This window comes from Notothenia rossii, assembly GCF_949606895.1.
Source record: "Notothenia rossii genome assembly, chromosome: 2".
Taxonomy (NCBI): domain Eukaryota; kingdom Metazoa; phylum Chordata; class Actinopteri; order Perciformes; family Nototheniidae; genus Notothenia; species Notothenia rossii.
Window position 1 is genome coordinate 59,245,014 of NC_136904.1, and position 19,009 is coordinate 59,264,022.

The window sequence follows — 19,009 nt, forward strand, 5'->3', positions numbered from 1 at the left end:
AACCTTCCAGCTCTCAGGAGTCCCCAGAGGTCGAGGAGACACATGAGATTCCTCTACAGGTCCCAAGTCTTGGTATGCACAATGAATTCTTAAATTATCCTTCCACTTGAAATGTAGGTAATTGTTTGTAGTATGTAATAGCTTTATTCATGATACATTGTAAAGTGAAAAGCCATGTATGGAATATATTTTTTTAATTAAACTAAATTCCATGATTTGTTTTATATTTTGTTATTTTAGATCAACGTCTTCAGACACTGAGAAACCTGTTGGGTTCTCTCACTGTCCCTGCATCATCAGAGGAAACACCCACTGCATCAACATGGACCCAAAGACAGTTGAAACGTGAACAAAAATTCAGAGCTGTAATGCCAGAGTTCCTTAATTTGAAATTGGCTGCAGAGATTGTCACTACACGTTCCTGTCTCCAATGCAAAACTGCTGATGCTGTGGTCCGGTGCTTGGACTGTGTTCCACCAGGAACTCCCTTTCTTTGTCCGGCATGTGACCCTATTATCCATGGTAAACATGTCTTCCATGACAGGGAAGCCATGTTTGATGGGTTTTACAGACCTATTCCTCCCACATCCTTAGTGGTTGTGGATGAAAGTGGCCAATATGGACTCTGTGAACAAGGTGGGTTCAAATAATGTATTACATATTCCCTTACCATGGTTTCCTAATGTGCACTACATATACAGAGGCATCATTTTCACCATGTCGGAAGGTGTTGGAGGTCAAGCAATGGGCAGCCACTGGTATGTTATATGATCACTGTGGTATAGATTTGGTTCCATATTTCCAAACATTTGGCTTCATGTTTTATGATTACACCTTGTTGTTTCTGTTTTCAAGAGAAACATGGAGCCCAGAGTAGCCAGGAGGAGCTCCAGAGAGAAATAGATGAAATTATTTATTCCCTCCGAAGAAAGAAACACGACCTCTATCGACAAAATGGTATTTATTATTACGTTATCTAGAAACAATATTTGTTTCTTGTTGTTGTTGTTTGTATTATTAATATTAGTTTATTTGTATTTTGTTTTACTTTACAGACAGCAACCAAACAAGGCAACGCAAACGGAGAAGACTGACAGAGCTCAAGAAGAAACTCAGAGAGAGGATACTGCAGTACAACACCATTGATGCCTCTTCAGAGAAAATTGACACAGAAGCAGCATGCGGTCTGTCTGAGGATGTCATTCTGCCCTGGGAGGCGCAAGGAGATGGTAAGAAACAACTTGTTTTTGTTTGCCCTAGATATTCCATAAATTCAGTTGAAGTACTCGAATACAATCACCAATGTAACACAGAGCTGTCAACATAGGTGTCACAAATCATCATGATCACAACAAATCATTTTGAAATAATTATATTGAAAGGTCTGTATGATGTTGCCCTATCAAGTCTTAATAGTCTAGTCTCACTGGGACAGGCACATCTAAGGAAACAGTAAAACCCTTCCTGACCACCCTGAACTGCATACTAATGTTGAATCTCAAGACATACTGAATGTAATTCTGCCAACATAGACAGAATTGAACAAATTCAGCAAGCGTCGAGGTTGAATTTTTTTTACCAGATTTGAAGGTTTTGGTCAATTTAAGTTAAAAAGATTGAATACAAACTGATATTATTTGTTTTATTAGCCTTACCATTGTGGTTGTTATATATTGTGTTTTTTCCATTATAGTGGTGAACCTGCGCACAAAGAGGCAACTTTTTGACCAGGTTATGCTGGTCAGGCGTATGGAAGAGGAAAAAGTCATCATTGTGAAGGAGATGACCCAGCATTGTCAAAATCTGAGGCAGGCACTGGACAAACTGGACCACCTCCTTCATCAGACAAAAGACGACATCAGGAACCAAAGTATGTTCCACAAATACCGATTTATAACATTTGCCACTGCCCCCCTCCCAGTGTCAAATGTCTATCACTGAATAGCATCTGTAATGATTGCATTTTTTCTGAATCACAAATATTTTTAGCTAATATACAGCCTCGGAGTTAAACATTAAAATTGCTTATATGGAACCAAAATCAATGCTAATTAAAAGTTGCCTTACATAGACTGTCATTTTGTCTTTTTATTTTAGTTTCTCCAAGCGATATAACAGAAGAGGGATACAGGGGACTGCACTGCTGTATTTTACACCATCAATATCTTCTGGAGCAGAAACTGAGCAGAGTCACCAGCACCTACAGCTGTATTGGCTCGGACTCGTCTTTTCTCGTGATGGAGGAAGACATTGAAGACGGTAATGAGGACGACGAACAGGACGGTGATGAGGACGGTGATGAGGACAACGAACAAGACGGTGATGAGGACGGTGATGAGGACAACTAACAGGACGGTGACGAGGACAACAAACAGGACAACGAACAGGACTTAACAAGTCTATTGTGTTGTATGCATGTCAACGTATTAAAACGAGTATTACGATTGAATGGCTTGTTTATTACCTTTTTTTTTTTATATGATCCTGCTTTGTATTTACTATGTCTGGTATTCAACTAAATGCCATCAGCAGTTATCAGTCACCTTCAGATCCAAGTTACCTCGAGGGCTGGAGGTTCCCCACCCCTGGTATAAGGTTTTGGTGATCACCCTTATTATCATCATGTCATTTAATCATGATCTGTTTAATTACCCAATGCTTACATCCAAAGAATGTGTCTAGACTTTACTCCTATAGACACACACTAACAATAAAAATTGAGCTAAGTAATACACTCACGAGCCACTTAATTAGGTACACCTTGCTATGATGGGTTGGACCCCCATCTGCTTTCAGAACTGCATTAAGTCTTCATGGCATAGATTAAACAAGGTACTGGAAGCATTCCTCAGAGATTTTGCTCAATATTGACCTGATCGCATCACGCAGTTGCTGCAGATTTGTCGGCTGCACATCCATGACGCAAATCTCTGGTTCACCACATCCCAATGGTGCACTGTAGGATTTGGGTCTGATGACTGTGGACTGTGACATTTGAGGAAAATTAATTGTCATGTTCAAGAAACCAGTTGGAGAATATTTGAGCTTTGTGACACGGTGAGTTATCCTGCTGGAAGTAGCCATCAGAAGATTGGTACACTGTTGTCATAAAGGCATGGACATGGTCAGCACAACCCGGTATCACGGCAAGACGTGAACATGTGACGATTTACCATGATGGGAGACGTGAAGCTGTCACGATTTCGTCCCTTCAAACGTGACAATTACACAGTATTGTTAACGTGGCCCAACCAGTGGAGATATACCCGGAAATGCCAAGCAAATGCTACCCCGACGGTCGGTTGTTATTATTATCAATATTAATATAATAATGATTTAATTTGTAATAATCACACTAAATTTCGCCAATTTTCTTGTTGCCCCAGCTGGTCGGCACCTCTTTTAGCAGATACAAAGGCTACATTCATTTATTAAATCGATGTGTGTGGATGTGGAATTAACGGACGTGACGTTGCACGATTGCGTTACCAGGCAACAGCTTCGGTTCATGTTAATTTATAAACTCTTCAACTCGAACCGTAGTTATATTTTAAAACATTTTAGAAAGCCTCACGAAATACTTTAATGTACATTTTAATTTAAATGTGAAGGAATGTGTGTATAACAAAATACATCCGTCAAAAACAATACCGGAAACAGACGTAGGCAAGATCCTCGGTTATGGCTAGAAAGGATCCGTCTAGTGTAAATATGACGTCAGCAGTAACATGATGCAACATACACATTAATGCAGCAGCAATATTAATAGAGAAACATCAGACATAATAGTAAAACACTGCAAAGGAACATTTTATTGCACCAGGAGCTATCTTGGGACTTTTACTGCGACAACGTTGACTTGCCTGTGAATAAAAAATAAACCATAGTGTTGGTGATCTACAGTGTTGTCATTCTTCTTTGAACACCAGCAAGACCGCTTTTCAACAATCACACTCCCTGTCATTGACATAATTAATAGATAGTCTAGCTCCTCACCATCATTTGCTGTGGCCAACTGATGTTAACGATCGTAACTGAAAGGCTGCCTGCCAAACGTAAACATTCAGCCACGTGACATTCAGCCGAACTCTCGCGAGAGTTTTACACAAGACGGATCCTTTCTAGCCATAACCAAGATCCTCAGCTCGGTGATTCATGGTTTAGCCGCAATGCACGTTGGGAAATGGTGTTTATGCGATGTGAAATCCGAAAACATTTAAAAAAAAATAATAATAATACTTTATTCCGAGTTTGCTTGCTTTTCTCTTTGGAGCTAATCACATAACGGCATTTTAATACACAGTTCGGCTGCATTACATATTACATATCTGCCGTAGTTATCTATTTATAGAGCCCTGACGAGAAGACTTCTATACAAACAGGAAGAACTGCCGCCAAAAATGAAAACGTGACGTGGATCACAAATATATCAGCCATTTAACAACATCTTAGATTTATTTTCACACAATATGTCTCCTCGCAATATCAACAGTAATTCGGCTGACTTTTATATTTGATCCAATTGGTGGATAGGCAGTATTTACACCATAACGGTGCACAGCTGATAGACGGGCACCTAGTGGTTAAAGCGCGTTATTGAATTGTATTATTATTATTAACTAACAGAATAAGAGACCTGACAGGTGATGGTCAGACGTTGACCTGGCTGCACAGTCACAGAGGCTGGCTGTGTCAACTGTTCACACCTGTACAAATACAAAAAAAAGTTATATGACAGATTATCCTGTTAAACAGCAATATAATAAGTGTTCACTCACTTCCAGCTGCCAGCAGCAGCAGCAGAGAGAACATGATGATGATGACTCTCATTTCATTTAATTTCAAACCTTTATTTATACAGGTGTATCCCATTGAGATCATTGATCTCTTTTTCAAGGGAGACCTGCTCAAGTAGGTTCCACATGAAACATAAAAACATAAACAGAACAACAAAAAAGGACATCATACAGCATCATTTACATAACTATCCACATAAACAGGTACCAATAGCTTCCGATTGAGTAGCATCCAACCGAGCTTTAAAAACTTTTAGTGGCACCAGATTGCTCAGTTTCCATTTAATTTGCAGACTATTCCAAGACAGAGGAGCTGCGCATCTAAAAGCTGTCTTCCCTAAGACAGTCCTAGCAGTTGGCACATTTAATAAAACCACAGCATTCGATCTCAGGCAGTAGCCACTTACAATTTTCCGTGAGATCAGGGAGCAGATATAAGATGGAAGTTTCCCTAACATGGCTTTGTATATACAAATTTACCAGTGACTGAGCCTCCGTACAGTTAGTGAAAGCAAACCAGCCCTTGCATACAGGGTACAGTGATGGGTTAATGCTTTACAGTTTGTCACAAATCTCAGTGCACTGTGATACGCAGCATCTAACTTGACCAGGCAATTTGCAAGTGCATTCATATAAATCAAATCACCATAGTCCAGCACAGGTCAAAAGGTCACAGTGACTAGCCTTTTCCTGGCCTCAAGCAGAGAAACAGGACTTGTTCCTGTAGAAGAAACCTAGCCTAACCCTCAGCTTTTTAAGCAGGTTATTGACATGAAGTTTAGAAATGTGAGACAATCATCAAGCCAGATACCAAGGACTCTGAGAAGACGTGAGCTCCTGATCCCCTTTAATATCCACTGACAGTCTCTTGTGAAGGCCTTATAACTGTATCACAATGGATATTACTGAGTTTGCATAGAACCAAACGTGTTCACGTGTGAATGTGAACATTAATAGAATATCACCTCCCATCTTCAGAGCAATCTGACTATTATAACATTAGCGTTAAGAAAGCTAATTAAATATCTGCCACAACATAAGTAACTGGATCAAAGTAACAGTACAGTCCGCGGCATCACATCATAATGTATCATATATTTCCTTATCTGAGTCAGCTGAGCCGTATCTGGCCGTGCAACACTTACAGTGTCACATACTGTATGCAGAAGTATTATTTTAAGCAACACATTACGAAACACTCGAGTCAAATGTAATTAAAGTCAGATCGTGTCTTAGACGGGGCATATCATAAACCTGTTAATGTACGCATTCAAACACTTTTTCTTGTACCAGCTGTATTCACCTTGCAAGTGCAGCTATGTGGCTTTTATCCTGGATAAAGTGTTTGAGTCATGGATGTTTAAAGTCTTCATATTTGTCTTATTATATAGTTGACTTTTCATTCAGGAAGTATGAAGCGCTGCGCTGTCAGTACGCTTCTCCATGTTTGTGATTGGTTGAATGCTCCAAATACTACCCCTTTTATGTGAACGCGCACCTAACTAGATAGGCACGGCTGGCTTGAGCGATCCACTTGATAACCCGTGTCGTAGTGCCGTTTAGCGAGAGGGCGTATGTTTTGGATTAGGCCAACCGGCTAACTCAAACATATCCAGGTTAGGTTGAACCAGTTTCGTGGTATACCCCCCAGGTCTTGTCCTGACTGAGCACAGGCACCTGTAGCCTTGGCTGCTGTGCTCTCAGTGTTTTGTCTCCCTGTTCCTGCCTATTGGCGTCAGCTGATAGAGGTGTTGGTTTTATCTTGTTATGCACAATGTTGATTCTTCTCTCAGAACTAGCTAAATATGGGTCTGGGGTAGAGATCTTCAGAATTGGTTTGGCATCTTTTGTGTCAATTCGTGGCACACATGTCTTGTGAATAAACCATCAGTTTGCCATCAAAGTTCCTGCTCTCCTCGTGTCTCTCTGACTCCTGTTTCCATTGCTTCAGAAGTTTCCATCGCATATGAAAGATTTTTACATGTTTGTAAATGATTTTGGTTTCAGTGTGTGTGTTTCACATGGGTGAACAGTATATTTATATGTTATGGAATGAAATACAATGTCAGATTAGGGGAATGTTAGGGGAGTGCATGTTAATGTGTCTGGAGGTGGCGTGTTCCAAAAGTGTGTGGGTTTGTCTGCCGTGTTTGGGCTGCGTTCCATTTCAAATTGCCGCCTGTACAATGTATGCAACAGTCTGTGATATGCCGATGTGCAGGCCCGCCCCTACATACACGCCGATCACACAGACTGCGTCTGCCTCTCGCCCTCATCTTGTGGAGGGAGCCTCATCTGATGCGCAAATGCGGCGCAATTGAGCGCCACAGTTTCTGCTGCGAGGCTCCACTAGCTGTAATCGGCTTGGTGTGTCCAGGGTTTACACACCACCCCCCCCGTCGACGCTCGCGAGGGCCTCATCACATCACAGCCCTGCCGATGTGATATAATGTATAGGACCTTTTTCCTCATGGGTGTCATTCACAACAGACCAATCATGACAGTTTTAGAGAATGAGTTTGTATGGATACACTTAAAACATATATTTGTATTTGTCTTGGCTTCAGCTCACTGATAACATAAGAACACAAATGGGCACAACACTAACATAGATGTTTTTTTTATATGTATTTTATTACTCCAAAGTAGAACAAAAAAAAGTCAGCCATATTTAACTGGGAAAGTTTTCCTTTGGCTCCCAGGAATTTTTCCACTTCGCCCCACTGTAAAACAGAAACACAGCAAAAAGTATTACTTTTTTTCAACTGTTTGGAATATGTAGTTCTACAGTATGTTGACAATGCTATTTCAAATGAGAAGATACACTAAGTCACTCAAAAATATCATGATGAAAGTGCAGTATAATGTATATATTTATATATAACACGTACATCATATATAATACAAGGTACATTTTTTATTTCAAAGTCAATGTTTCATTTGACCAATTCTTTGAATTTGCTGTCTTATCAACTGCCTGCAAGACTGCACACAGAAATAATACTACTTGCTACTACTAACTATACTTATAGTATAATTGTTAAGAACAAATGTAACAAGTCAGTAATTACAAAAGAGATCAAATACCATCCAGCCTCACATATCAATCATTTAACCTTTAGTGATATTGATCAAGGATAAACTCTATTGTATATTTTATTTTAATTTCTATTTCAATGTAGGCTACTTCCCTGCTTATGTGTTACAATCAGACAGCGTTTCTAGGGCGCGATGTCTGAATGACGAAGGGCAGAGAACTTGGATGTCTTACTTTATGGCGCAAACGTCTGATAGAGCCATTGATGAGATGGCTCCCCACCCCCATGTGATCAACTAAATTCAATTTACTGCTGAGGAACCCAAAATGTTTAAGTTAGTGATCTCAGGGTTGATGAAGTTGGTTGGTAAGACTACTTTGTGGCCCCTGTTCTGCCAGACCTATCAGCTACACTGAAGGAAACTTCAGATTAGATACATACCATCCAGAGCAAGACTGCCACTGCACCAACACCTCGGTATGGCCCTGAGTAAAGAAACACAGATTTTAGGTCAACTTCATTTTTTTCAAATGTCATACATGTAAATACAAAAAGTCCAGTGAAATCAAATGATAATTTGAAATAATAGTAGGTACGATTAACTCAAACATATGAAGGACTGTAACATAGTCAATAGCATTTTCCCCATCAGTTTAATATTTTGGAATACTATTATTATTTTAAAAAATATTTTTACTGCCAAGAATAGGAATTCACCTACAAAGGATTACAAGAAATTTTTTTATATACAAATAAATGGCTGGACATGATGCATTAATGCGACATGAAGCATTACACAAGTACCTCAACCTTAAATTAATAATAAATTATTGTTACTGTAATTTCAATTTACATTAGCAGTCATGCTTAAGACTGAAACACTCCTTTTAAACAAAGTATATGAAAATCCAATAAGATAAGACTTGGTTCCACGGAAACATTATTGTCATTGTTTATTTATTTAAAAATATTTTCTAAACAAACCTCCCTGATTCGTTCACTCAGTAGTTTTTTGTAGGGGAAAGTGTCTGACCCTTGATGAATGGGACATTCTGCAAGGAATTAAAAGATGGTAATAAGTTGAAATTCAGCAATAACCTCCTAAACATTGCCTAACATCACATTGTGCTCAATTAAACTGTTCAAAATGGCACTGAGACTTTTGATACTGCAAAGTCTTAAACAAAACAAAAGGTGGTGTATTCTAATTGTACCGATGATTGTTTTCTCTCTCTTTAACTAATTCAATGTGCAAAATCAAACACAGTTTCAGTCTATGTAAATAAGATAATTACTAATTAACCCGCACATACCATTAATTGCCACTTTATTCCTCGTTGGTCTTCTTTTCTGTGAGGAAGACACTGAGGAGAGAGCAGGAGTCAGGCCGGAGGAGAGAGCAGGAGTCAGACCGGAGGAGAGAGCAGGAGTCAGGCCGGAGGAGAGAGCAGGAGTCAGGCCGGAGGAGAGAGCAGGAGTCAGGCCGGAGGAGAGAGCAAGAGTCAGGCCGGAGGAGAGAGCAGGAGTCAGCCCGGAGGAGAGAGCAGGAGTCAGGCCGGAGGAGAGAGCAGGAGTCAGCCCGGAGGAGAGAGCAGGAGTCAGGCCGGAGGAGAGAGCAGGAGTAAGGCCGGAGGACACAGGGGTGAGGAAGAGAGTGAACTCAGTGTCAGTCTCGGTGGTAAGAGGTACAGACAAGTCTGATCCTGGGTCTGCGGCCATTTCTGCCTGTGTGGTTGAAGGGCCCTCAGGTTCAATTGCCAAAGTCACTATTGAGAAGAAAAAAAAGTAGACGCGTGGTGAATAAATGACCAAGTATAATCCGCCATATATATTTATAATCTGAGTAATTACAGCTAAAAATGAAACAGCGGAACATCAGTGATTATGTGTTACAATGGCGTTTGTTAGCAACCAGGAAATGACACCAGTAAGGACAAACAGATGAGAATGCTGCGTGGGGTCTGGGTGCCGTGTTGGCGGGACGTTTGAGGCTCGAAGAGCAGGCATTTTGAGCTGGATTACTGGTGTTGTTTCCTGGTTGCTGCGTGGGGTCTGCGAGACAGCGAGGAACTCAGCCTGAGCGCACACACACACACACTCACAGCCAGGCTGTGAGTGTGAGTGCGTGTGTGCGTGAGGAGATCCACGGAGCCTCGGCTGAGAAAAGATAAGGCTGAGTGAGTGTGTGTGTGTGAGCCGGTACGTCACTATGCCCGTTACGTCACTATACTCAGGAAGAAAAAAATTGAAAAAGAGCAGCATAGACAGGTATTTTCTGTGTTAGAGTTTTACTCGCTACAGGGTGTACTTTGAGGGTTTGTGACTCTGCAGACCGTTTACATGCAGGAAAAGCTTCATAACACACAAGGGGACGGGTAATAACCAGAAAAGCATGACATGGGCCCTTTAACTGACAAAACAAGACATAAGGACATATTTGTACTACTTGGTAAACAGTGATTCACATTTTTTTACATTTAAAACCAGATAACTGGGCAACTAATTTACAAAAAATGTTAACAGATAAATTGCTGAAATATAGCATGCAGATTTGTATACTTTACCATTAATAAGGCTTTCGTAAATCCTCTTTATGGTAACAAGTGCATTGTTACCATCTTCTGTCTCGATTTGCCATGGACAGATGCAATCGGCCGCAAAACCATTTGTGCCTCTCTTGGCAAGAAGGAGGATGGGACGCCGATCTAACATTTTCCATTTGTGGAGCTGGAACACAATGGACACAAAAAAACAAGAAATATTATGTACACAACAGCTCTAAACATTTTCACACACCTAAAGCCATTATAACTCCATTTATTTTGCATAAGTGAAAAATGCACTGATGTGATACATGTGCACATTGAGGAAGGCACCCCACAATTAACCAGGTGTGATTTTAGACCCCTTTTAGGGGAGCCCCTAAAAAAGAACTGTAAAAAAAAAAAGAAGTTTATCGAGCTTGGGTTCACTTTGAGTTTTTTTTACATGGGCATAGTTATTTTTATATGGGTTAGGGATGCCAGCGATTATTCTATTTTTCGAATATTCGTTACAGTCTCCATAATCGAAGATTATTTTTAAAATTCGATTTTATTTATATATATTTTTATTATTATTTATATTTTTCTTTTTTTTCCTGGCTTAGTTTCAATTCGGCGGCGAATAATCTATTAATATTCGCCAGGTCTGTCCGATTTTGATCATGGTCAGTTTCTGGCATCCCTAATATGGGTCCATTTAACTCTCACATTCAGATATCTGAATAAGCTACATTTAGCTTTGAAACATGTCAGCAAGCTATAACCTATATTTTTTCAGGTTCAAAGTTCTGCATTAAAAGCACTTCAGATGTAAAGCTGGTGTTACAGGGGAATTTTGAAATGACTGTTCGAACACGGCTCAAAGTCAGAGACTCTGGTAAGCTTAATGAAAGTGCTTTTAAAGGCCTTTTTATTAATACTAACTCTTTCCAGGTCTTGATTGTCTTTCAAGCACTATATTAATATGGGCTGGTTTTGATTCTCTGACATTCTTGGTTTTACCATTTATTAAAAAATGTATATGATATTTCATTTATTTTACTTTTGGAAACCATAGTCACATAATTATGTGTTTTCCATACCATGAAGTTCCAAAATAAAATATAAAACACCAAAATGCAGGTTTTTTTGTAAGATATAATTAGAAAAACATGTACATTGAAGCTCTGATTCTAGGAATTACCACTCGCCTGAACTATGTTACTTCTGGTTAAGAAATAATGTTTTACTAAAACTGGGTGCTTGCAAGTACAAACACTATCTAACATCAGTTCGAAAAAATGTGTTATGCCTTTACAGATTTAAATACAACGGTGACAACAATTTTGCTTAACACATTACATGAAGCGAAGTAATCGTGCACTAGTCTGTACTTCTTACATAAACTTAATTAAGAAATTAGGATTATTTTTAAAATGTAAATGAGGGCGACTGTTGGAAAGTATAAATCAATTAAGTAATTTAACAATTTGTATAAAAAGATTAAGATCAGGGATTATTTACACACTTTTTTATGATAACTGACATCTGCAAGAGAAAAAAGCTTACCAGTAAATGTGTCGAGTCATACACTTTGTGGACACTGTGGTTTTTCTTTTGCGTGGCCTTCCACTCCTGTGCAACCTTTTCTTTTTGCTTGGAGAGTTTCTCTTTGTAGGGTTGGATGGCACCACATTGTTTGCATTTTTTACTTGCTACTCCTATGCTTTGCCTGCATGTCTGGCACACTTTTTGAGTAGGCATATGTAACAGAAACACAGATAATGTCAGGGAACACCAAAAATAAGAATACTATACTACAAATGTTTACAGGATTCATGTATTTTATTATATCGTGAAAAATCTTGTTAAAACAATGAACTCATGTTTTTTTATCTTTTAGATAGGATGAACAAAAATCACAAGAGTAAGGAAAACAATGTTATACAGAGTCAGTCACATGTTTAAAGTGACTGTTATGGACAACCCTAATCTGTCAGTATCTGGTTGATCCAAAAGTTGATGCTCCATCATCACAGAAAATAATACTAAAATCATCATTACCAGGGGTGTATTGCTAATTCTATAAGTTCTGCGTGTGCACGCGCAGTTGTGGCTCGTTTTGAAGCTTATGTAACTACTGTCAATTAACACTCCAGCCAGAATCAACAAAGAATGGTCCTTTATTAAGTCTGCATTATTGAATAAATGTGTGATTCTTACAGTAAATGCTGCACACAGCTGCGTGATAGTTAAGTGATCAGTGAAGGACCTTTATAAACTAACTCCCTCCTGCTGAGGTACAAAGGTTACTATATAAAAAGTGTGCACATTTATTTAGTATCCTATCCATGTGAATATGTTTTAAGTGGGGGTGGACCTCATGTCCTCTAGGGCAGTGGTCCCCAACCCCCGGGCCCCGGACCGGTACCGGTCCGTGGGTCGTTAAGTACCGGGCCGCACAGAAAGAATAAATAACTTTCATTATTTCCGTTTTATTTATTATTCGAGTCTGAACAATCTTTTATTTTGAAAAATTCTCCGAATTCTCCCCGTTACATCCGTCTATGACTCACGTGACCCACTCTTGACACCGCTTGACCTATGCGATTGACACATGTCAATATTGTGGTCACGTGATACATTAACGGTTAGCGCTAATATTAAATATTAACGGTCGCGCTAACTCACAAGCTAGAAACTCACAAGCTAGAAAGATGAGTAAAAAACAGACGTCTTTGGAAAGTTTCTTTGCAAAGGGGAAAAGGGCCAGTGAGGAGACAGAAGAAGAGCCTATACCCACCAAGAAAAAGAAAGCTGCATTTAACAGACAGTACCAGGAGACCTACTTAAAATATGGATTTATCGCTACAGGTGATTCCCACGCACCAAGCCCGCTGTGCATAATATGTGGTGACCGGCTCTCCAATGAGGCAATGAAGCCTTCAAAACTGCTTCGCCACTTAGAGACTAAGCACCCTGCTTTAAAAAACAAGCCTTTGGAGTACTTTGAAAGAAAAAAGCAGGAACAAGAAGGACAGAAGCAATTACTGAGGGCCTCTGCAACAACAAATGCAAGTGCACTGAGAGCATCCTACTTGGTGGCTAACCGAATAGCTAAGGCTAAAAAACCATTCACGATTGGTGAAGAATTGATTCTTCCGGCTACTAAAGACATTTGCGGTGAACTTTTGGTGGAGGCTGCGGTTAAAAAGATAGCACAGGTCCCTCTGTCAGCTAGCACCGTCACGCGGCGCATCGAGGAAATAGCAGAGGACATTGAGACACAGTTGTTGGAGAGGATTAATACATCACCGTGGTACGCACTGCAGGTTGACGAGTCAACAGATGTGGACAACAGGGCAATACTGCTTGTTTATGTGCGATACCTTTATCAGGAGGATGTGCATGAGGATGTGTTGTGTGCACTATCGTTGACAACCAAAACCACAGCCGCAGAACTATTTAAGACGCTGGATAATTACGTATCAGGAAAACTTAAATGGTCTTTTTGTGTCGGCATATGCACAGACGGAGCTGCTGCCATGACCGGACGGCTGTCTGGTTTAACTACTCGGATTAAGGAGGTTGCACCTGAATGTGAATCTACACATTGTGTCATACACAGAGAGATGCTGGCGAGCCGAAAAATGCCACCGGAACTTCACAGCGTATTGAATGATGTTGTTAAAGTTATCAACCACATCAAAGCACACGCACTTAACTCACGCCTATTCGAGCAACTTTGTGAGGAGATGAACGCGGAGCACAGACGCCTTCTGTTATACACAGAAATAAGATGGTTACCCCGAGGGAGATCGCTGGCCAGAGTGTATGAATTACGAGAGCCGCTGCAAAGATTTCTCTTAGAAAAAAAGTCACCGCTGGCAGCACATTTCAGTGATGAGGAGTGGGTCGCAAAACTGGCTTACTTGTGCGACATATTTAGCCAGCTCAATGAACTCAATCTGTCTCTTCAGGGGAAAATGACAACAGTCTTCAAGTTGGCAGATAAAGTAGCTGCATTTAAAGCCAAACTGGATTTGTGGAGACGACGTGTGAACAGAGGCATATTTGACATGTTTCAAACATTGGCGGGGATTTTGGAGGAGACTCAGCCGGAGCAGTCATTCTCCCAGCTGGTGCACGATCACCTGTCTTCGCTTTCAAAAGAGTTCGAGCGCTACTTCCCAACCGCAAAAGACCCACGAACTGAAAAGGAATGGATCCGCGACCCATTTGTCAACAAACCGGGCGAATCCAGCATGTCCGCGCAAGAAGAAGATCAGCTGCTGGAGATCGCAAATGACGGCGGCCTGAAAAGGATGTTCGAGACATCAACTCTGCCGGTATTCTGGATAAAAGTCATGGCAGAATACCCCGAGATTGCCACAGCAGCTCTGAAAACCCTGTTGCCATTTCCGACATCATATCTGTGTGAAGCGGGGTTTTCTGCAGTCACAGGAACCAAAACAAAATCACGAAATAGACTGGACATAAGCAACACACTCCGGGTGTCTTTGTCTCCCATCACCCCGAGATGGGACCGTCTCATTGCAGAGAAACAAGCTCAGGGCTCTCATTAATTTAGCGTTATGGTGAGTTGTATTTTTCATGAACTTCATATGTTTTATGTTGTATTTTGAAGGTATGTTTAAGTGTTACCAAAGCGACCAGAGAGGTTGTTATTGTTATTATTATGTTATTATTATTGTTGTTGGTGGATGTCAGGAGGACGCAAAAAAAAAAAAAATGTCAGGAGGACGCTGCTAATAAAGTTACATACAAGTACACAGTGGATTCAGGCTTTTTATTATTATATTTACAAAATACCATGGTCTTGTCATTTTATTTTGTTGTATTTATCCGCCACACCTTAAAGGCCGGTCCGTGAAAATTTGTCTGACATTAAGCCGGTCCGTGGCGCAAAAAAGGTTGGGGACCGCTGCTCTAGGGGGGTCCGGGGGCCGTTAAATGCATCAATCTTGTGCACTTTGAGGGCAAAATTAACTAAATCTATGGATACATCTGTCAACACCCATATGAAATTTAACTGTATACATTTCAATAATAATAAAAATGATAAGAATAATACTTTTTTTAAATGTATCTTTGTGCATATTTAACTATTTACTGTTTTTTTTTTAATGCATTTGTTGTATGTCCAATAGTATGAATTGTAATGATTTCATCGATGTTTTAGATTCATTCGATTTTTTTTAGGGTGCTGTGTGACGTTGAATCTGCGACCTGCAACCTGTGACCTATGAACCTGTATTTGTATACTACCAAAGGAGCTATTGAACCTAAGAACTTGAATTTCCGTCTCCTATTGTGGAACATTACAATAATATAAAAGTGTGCCTTGGAAATATGTATTTCCATATATGGTGACCAAACTGTTTCAGACCCACTGAGATAACTTAGACTAAAGTAAACTGTGTAAACATTACATTAGGTACATTAGCCTCTTAGCCTATCCGTTATCATAGCTAGCTAGCACCAGATGCTAACAACCATCCCCGTTTTAGGTGCCGGAGCGGTGTTCCGGCAGTATTACACCCCTGGTCACTCTTCACTTCATAGATAAATAGTATTTAATATAGTTATAAAGAATGTGACGTGTGATAACATTTGGATCAACCGCATGAACCGATGGATCACATAACTTCCATGCTCACATTAACGTTAGCTGATTCTACTTTTGGCTAGTTTAGCTTTGCTATCATTATTCCTAGGTAAACATAGTAATCTTATTCACTGTACTAGACGACAAAATAAAACAACATAATAAATATACCAAAATGAATATACTTTTGATATGTGACTACTCACGTTTATTAGCTTGTCTGGGAAATAAATGGATGTTGTCAGTGATGCAGTGACGAGTCCAAAACCCCGGTGAGTTAGCATTTTACCACTTCCGGTTCCCTCGCCTCAGAACCAATGAGATTTCTCCATAGGATTTGGGAAAATAGCTCGAAATAAGGTCTGTGGTCGACACAAATTTAAGAGACGGATCACGTTTTGTTCTACGACAGACAGCCGTAATTTTTGAAGAGTGTACGTGTCTGAAAAACGATGGTTGTTAACAGAAGTTGTCGAGGAGGTTGTACGTCATTACGCCGCCTCCCGTTGATTTGAAACGCGCCCGTGGGTCGTAAAGGTATACAGGCTGACGCACACGTTGATTGAAAACGCTGCTCTGGGTCCTATTAATGGGTCGGAAAACAAGGAAAACAATCGACCTATTTGGTCATATTAGTTGGAGGACTTGTTGGATGTGAAATATAATCAAGTGTTAATTCCGACTTTAGTTCCACCTGGAGTAAATCCACAAGCTACCCTGCAGTATACAAAGTCATTCAAACTAGCTGCACCTTTACCAGCTTTGAGAACACTTTCATGATCAATCATTATAAAACATATCATATCTATTATTCTGAAATGGACCAATCTGCACAATGACTACTTTTACTGTCGCTACTTTCACTATATTTTGATGATAATACTTTTCTACTTTTACTTGAGGAACATTTTGAATGCAGGACTTTTACTGTAACAGAGTATTCCTACACTCTGGGACTATTACTTTTACTCAAGTACAAGATCTGAGTTCTTCTAATTTTACTCAAGTACAAGACCTGAGTACTTCTACTTTTACTCTAGTACAAGATCTGTGTGCTTCTACTTTTACTCAAGTACAAGACCTGAGTGCTTCTACTTTTACTCAAGTACAAGATTTGAGTACTTCTACTTTTACTCTAGGACAAGATCTGTGTGCTTCTACTTTTACTCAAGTACAAGATCTGAGTACTTCTACTTTTACTCAAGTACAAGATCTGAGTACTTCTACTCAAGTACAATATATATATATACTTATACCACCTCTGTTTATGAAAAAAACTATTAGAAATAGAAGGCTAAAGCTAACGTTAGCAGATAGTGACAATGTATGCTAGCTAGCTAGCTCAACGATTCCTTAAATAATATTGCCACAGAAAAAACTTTTCAGTTCACATCACGCTCTACCGCGCCGACAGGGAGCTCTGCTCTGAACACCTGAGATGAAGGTGTGCTTACCGGTGTTGTCAGGGCTAGCATGAGGGACAAGGTTTATAGAGTGTCGGTGAGTAGTGATAGCAAGAGTACCGTTAACCTAGAGTTAATTTATTCACATTAGTGACATTAATTCCCATCAACAAATCCATTTTATCTGTCACATGAAATCTTTATTACAAATATTACACACCAGAAAACAGAGAAATATCCATGAAATAAACATACAGTAGGCTATAAACAATTAAAGGGATAATTGGGAAGGCATTACAAATGTAAATATATTTTAAATAATAAAACAATCTCCCCACCACAGGTATCTACAGGAGAAGAGGGAATTCTCTCCACAAAATGTGAATGCCCACCTGGAGAATGGAAATGCAGTCATGAGGCTGCATTAGCCATCTTTGCCATCCACAATTTCAGCTGCACTGACACCCCCTGTCAGTGGAAGAAGCCAAAGGCAGCTAAACCTACACATTCAGTGGAGGACAAGAGAGCCCACCTCCGAAGATCGTGACTGGCTAAGGGACAGACTCGGGGGCAGGTTCTCAGGAAGTGCTTGGCTTCTCTCCCCCGAGCCAGAAGAGGAACACTACAGCTTGGAAATACTTACTGTTCCTGAAATTATCAAATCTGTTGGGCATCAGGGACCTGAGGCAATTGTGGCAAGCATGGCATTGTCTGAGGAGCAACAGAGGGCAATTCAGGTGGCTACCACTGGTCAGCGAACCAACCCAAACTGGCATTTGTTCAGGAAAGGAAGATTGACTGCCAGCAACTTTGGAGCTGTCCTGAGGTCAAAGCGTGTGACTGCTTCCCTTATTGCCAGGGTGCTAGGGCAACAACAGGCCCTTGATGGTGTTTTGTCTGTACAGTGGGGGACTATGAATGAATGTGAGGGCGTCAGGGAATTCACCATTGCAACCCAGATGCAGGTGGTCCATGAGTCAGGTTTGTGGCTCTCCCAATCAGGATTGTTGGGGGCATCTCCAGATGGTCTGGTAGGGTCTTCCGCTGTGCTGGAGGTAAAGTGTCCCTACGGAGCCGGGGAAATGACAATTAGTGAAGCATTGCAAATCAAGGAGGGAGAAACATTCAGCCTGCGTGAGGAACATCCTTACTGGCACCAAGTGCAAGGTCAGCTTCACCTCACTGCAAGAGAGACTTGCTACTTTGTGGTCTGGACTATGAAAGACAGTGTCATCATTCCGATAGCCCGAGATGACAATTGGCAGCCTAACCTGTTGGCTCTTGAGGACTTTTTCAAGGCCCACATGCTTCAAAAGCTGGCACTACCAGAATAATCACCTTTGTCACTTTGTGGTTATTTTCTGAAAGAGACAGAAAAACAAAAAGGCATATTCATTTACTTGTTCAGAGAGCACTGCTGTTAAAATAAAATGTTTTTTTAGAGAAAATTCAGCTTCAGGATGTTATGGTTCCCCTTTGAAGATCTTTCTTGTAGCTGCTGCGATCCTTGTTTGAGTCGTTCATATGTTCGATGAAAAAGATCATAAATCTATCATTTTCAAATATATTAATTTTAAGAAATTGTGAATCGTTTTTCATTTACATTTACTCACCTTTGCAA

At 40.2% G+C, this 19,009-nt stretch overlaps 2 protein-coding genes across 2 annotated transcripts; one reads left to right on the plus strand and one right to left on the minus strand.

Moving 5' to 3' along the window:
- Positions 1–824: 824 nt before the first annotated feature.
- On the plus strand, positions 825–2,991 carry LOC307029646 (uncharacterized protein; the record flags this gene model as incomplete). Its single annotated transcript, XM_079665727.1, has 5 exons — positions 825–957; positions 1,056–1,229; positions 1,694–1,870; positions 2,098–2,295; positions 2,963–2,991. 5 exons carry the CDS (start codon positions 825–827, stop codon positions 2,989–2,991), a joined length of 711 nt encoding a protein of 236 aa, XP_079521853.1.
- A 4,467-nt stretch (positions 2,992–7,458) lies between these two features.
- On the minus strand, positions 7,459–12,119 carry LOC307030796 (uncharacterized protein). The gene is made up of 6 exons (XM_079667450.1): positions 11,926–12,119; positions 10,450–10,561; positions 9,148–9,600; positions 8,819–8,886; positions 8,276–8,319; positions 7,459–7,519 (listed from the first exon to the last, which is right to left on the minus strand). Exons 2-6 carry the CDS (start codon positions 10,544–10,546, stop codon positions 7,468–7,470), a joined length of 714 nt encoding a protein of 237 aa, XP_079523576.1. The 5' UTR covers positions 10,547–10,561; positions 11,926–12,119; the 3' UTR covers positions 7,459–7,467.
- Between the last annotated feature and the right edge of the window lie 6,890 nt (positions 12,120–19,009).

Coding starts and splice junctions, on each gene's coding strand:
- LOC307030796 (XM_079667450.1), bottom strand. CDS start 10,546: ATGTTAGATCGGCGTCCCATCCTCCTTCTTGCCAAGAGAGGCACAAAT. Junction 9,601..10,449: donor GCAAATCGAGACAGAAGATG/GTAACAATGCAC, acceptor TCTTCTCAATAG/TGACTTTGGCAATTGAACCT. Junction 8,320..8,818: donor TGAGTGAACGAATCAGGGAG/GTTTGTTTAGAA, acceptor TTCTTTACTCAG/GGCCATACCGAGGTGTTGGT.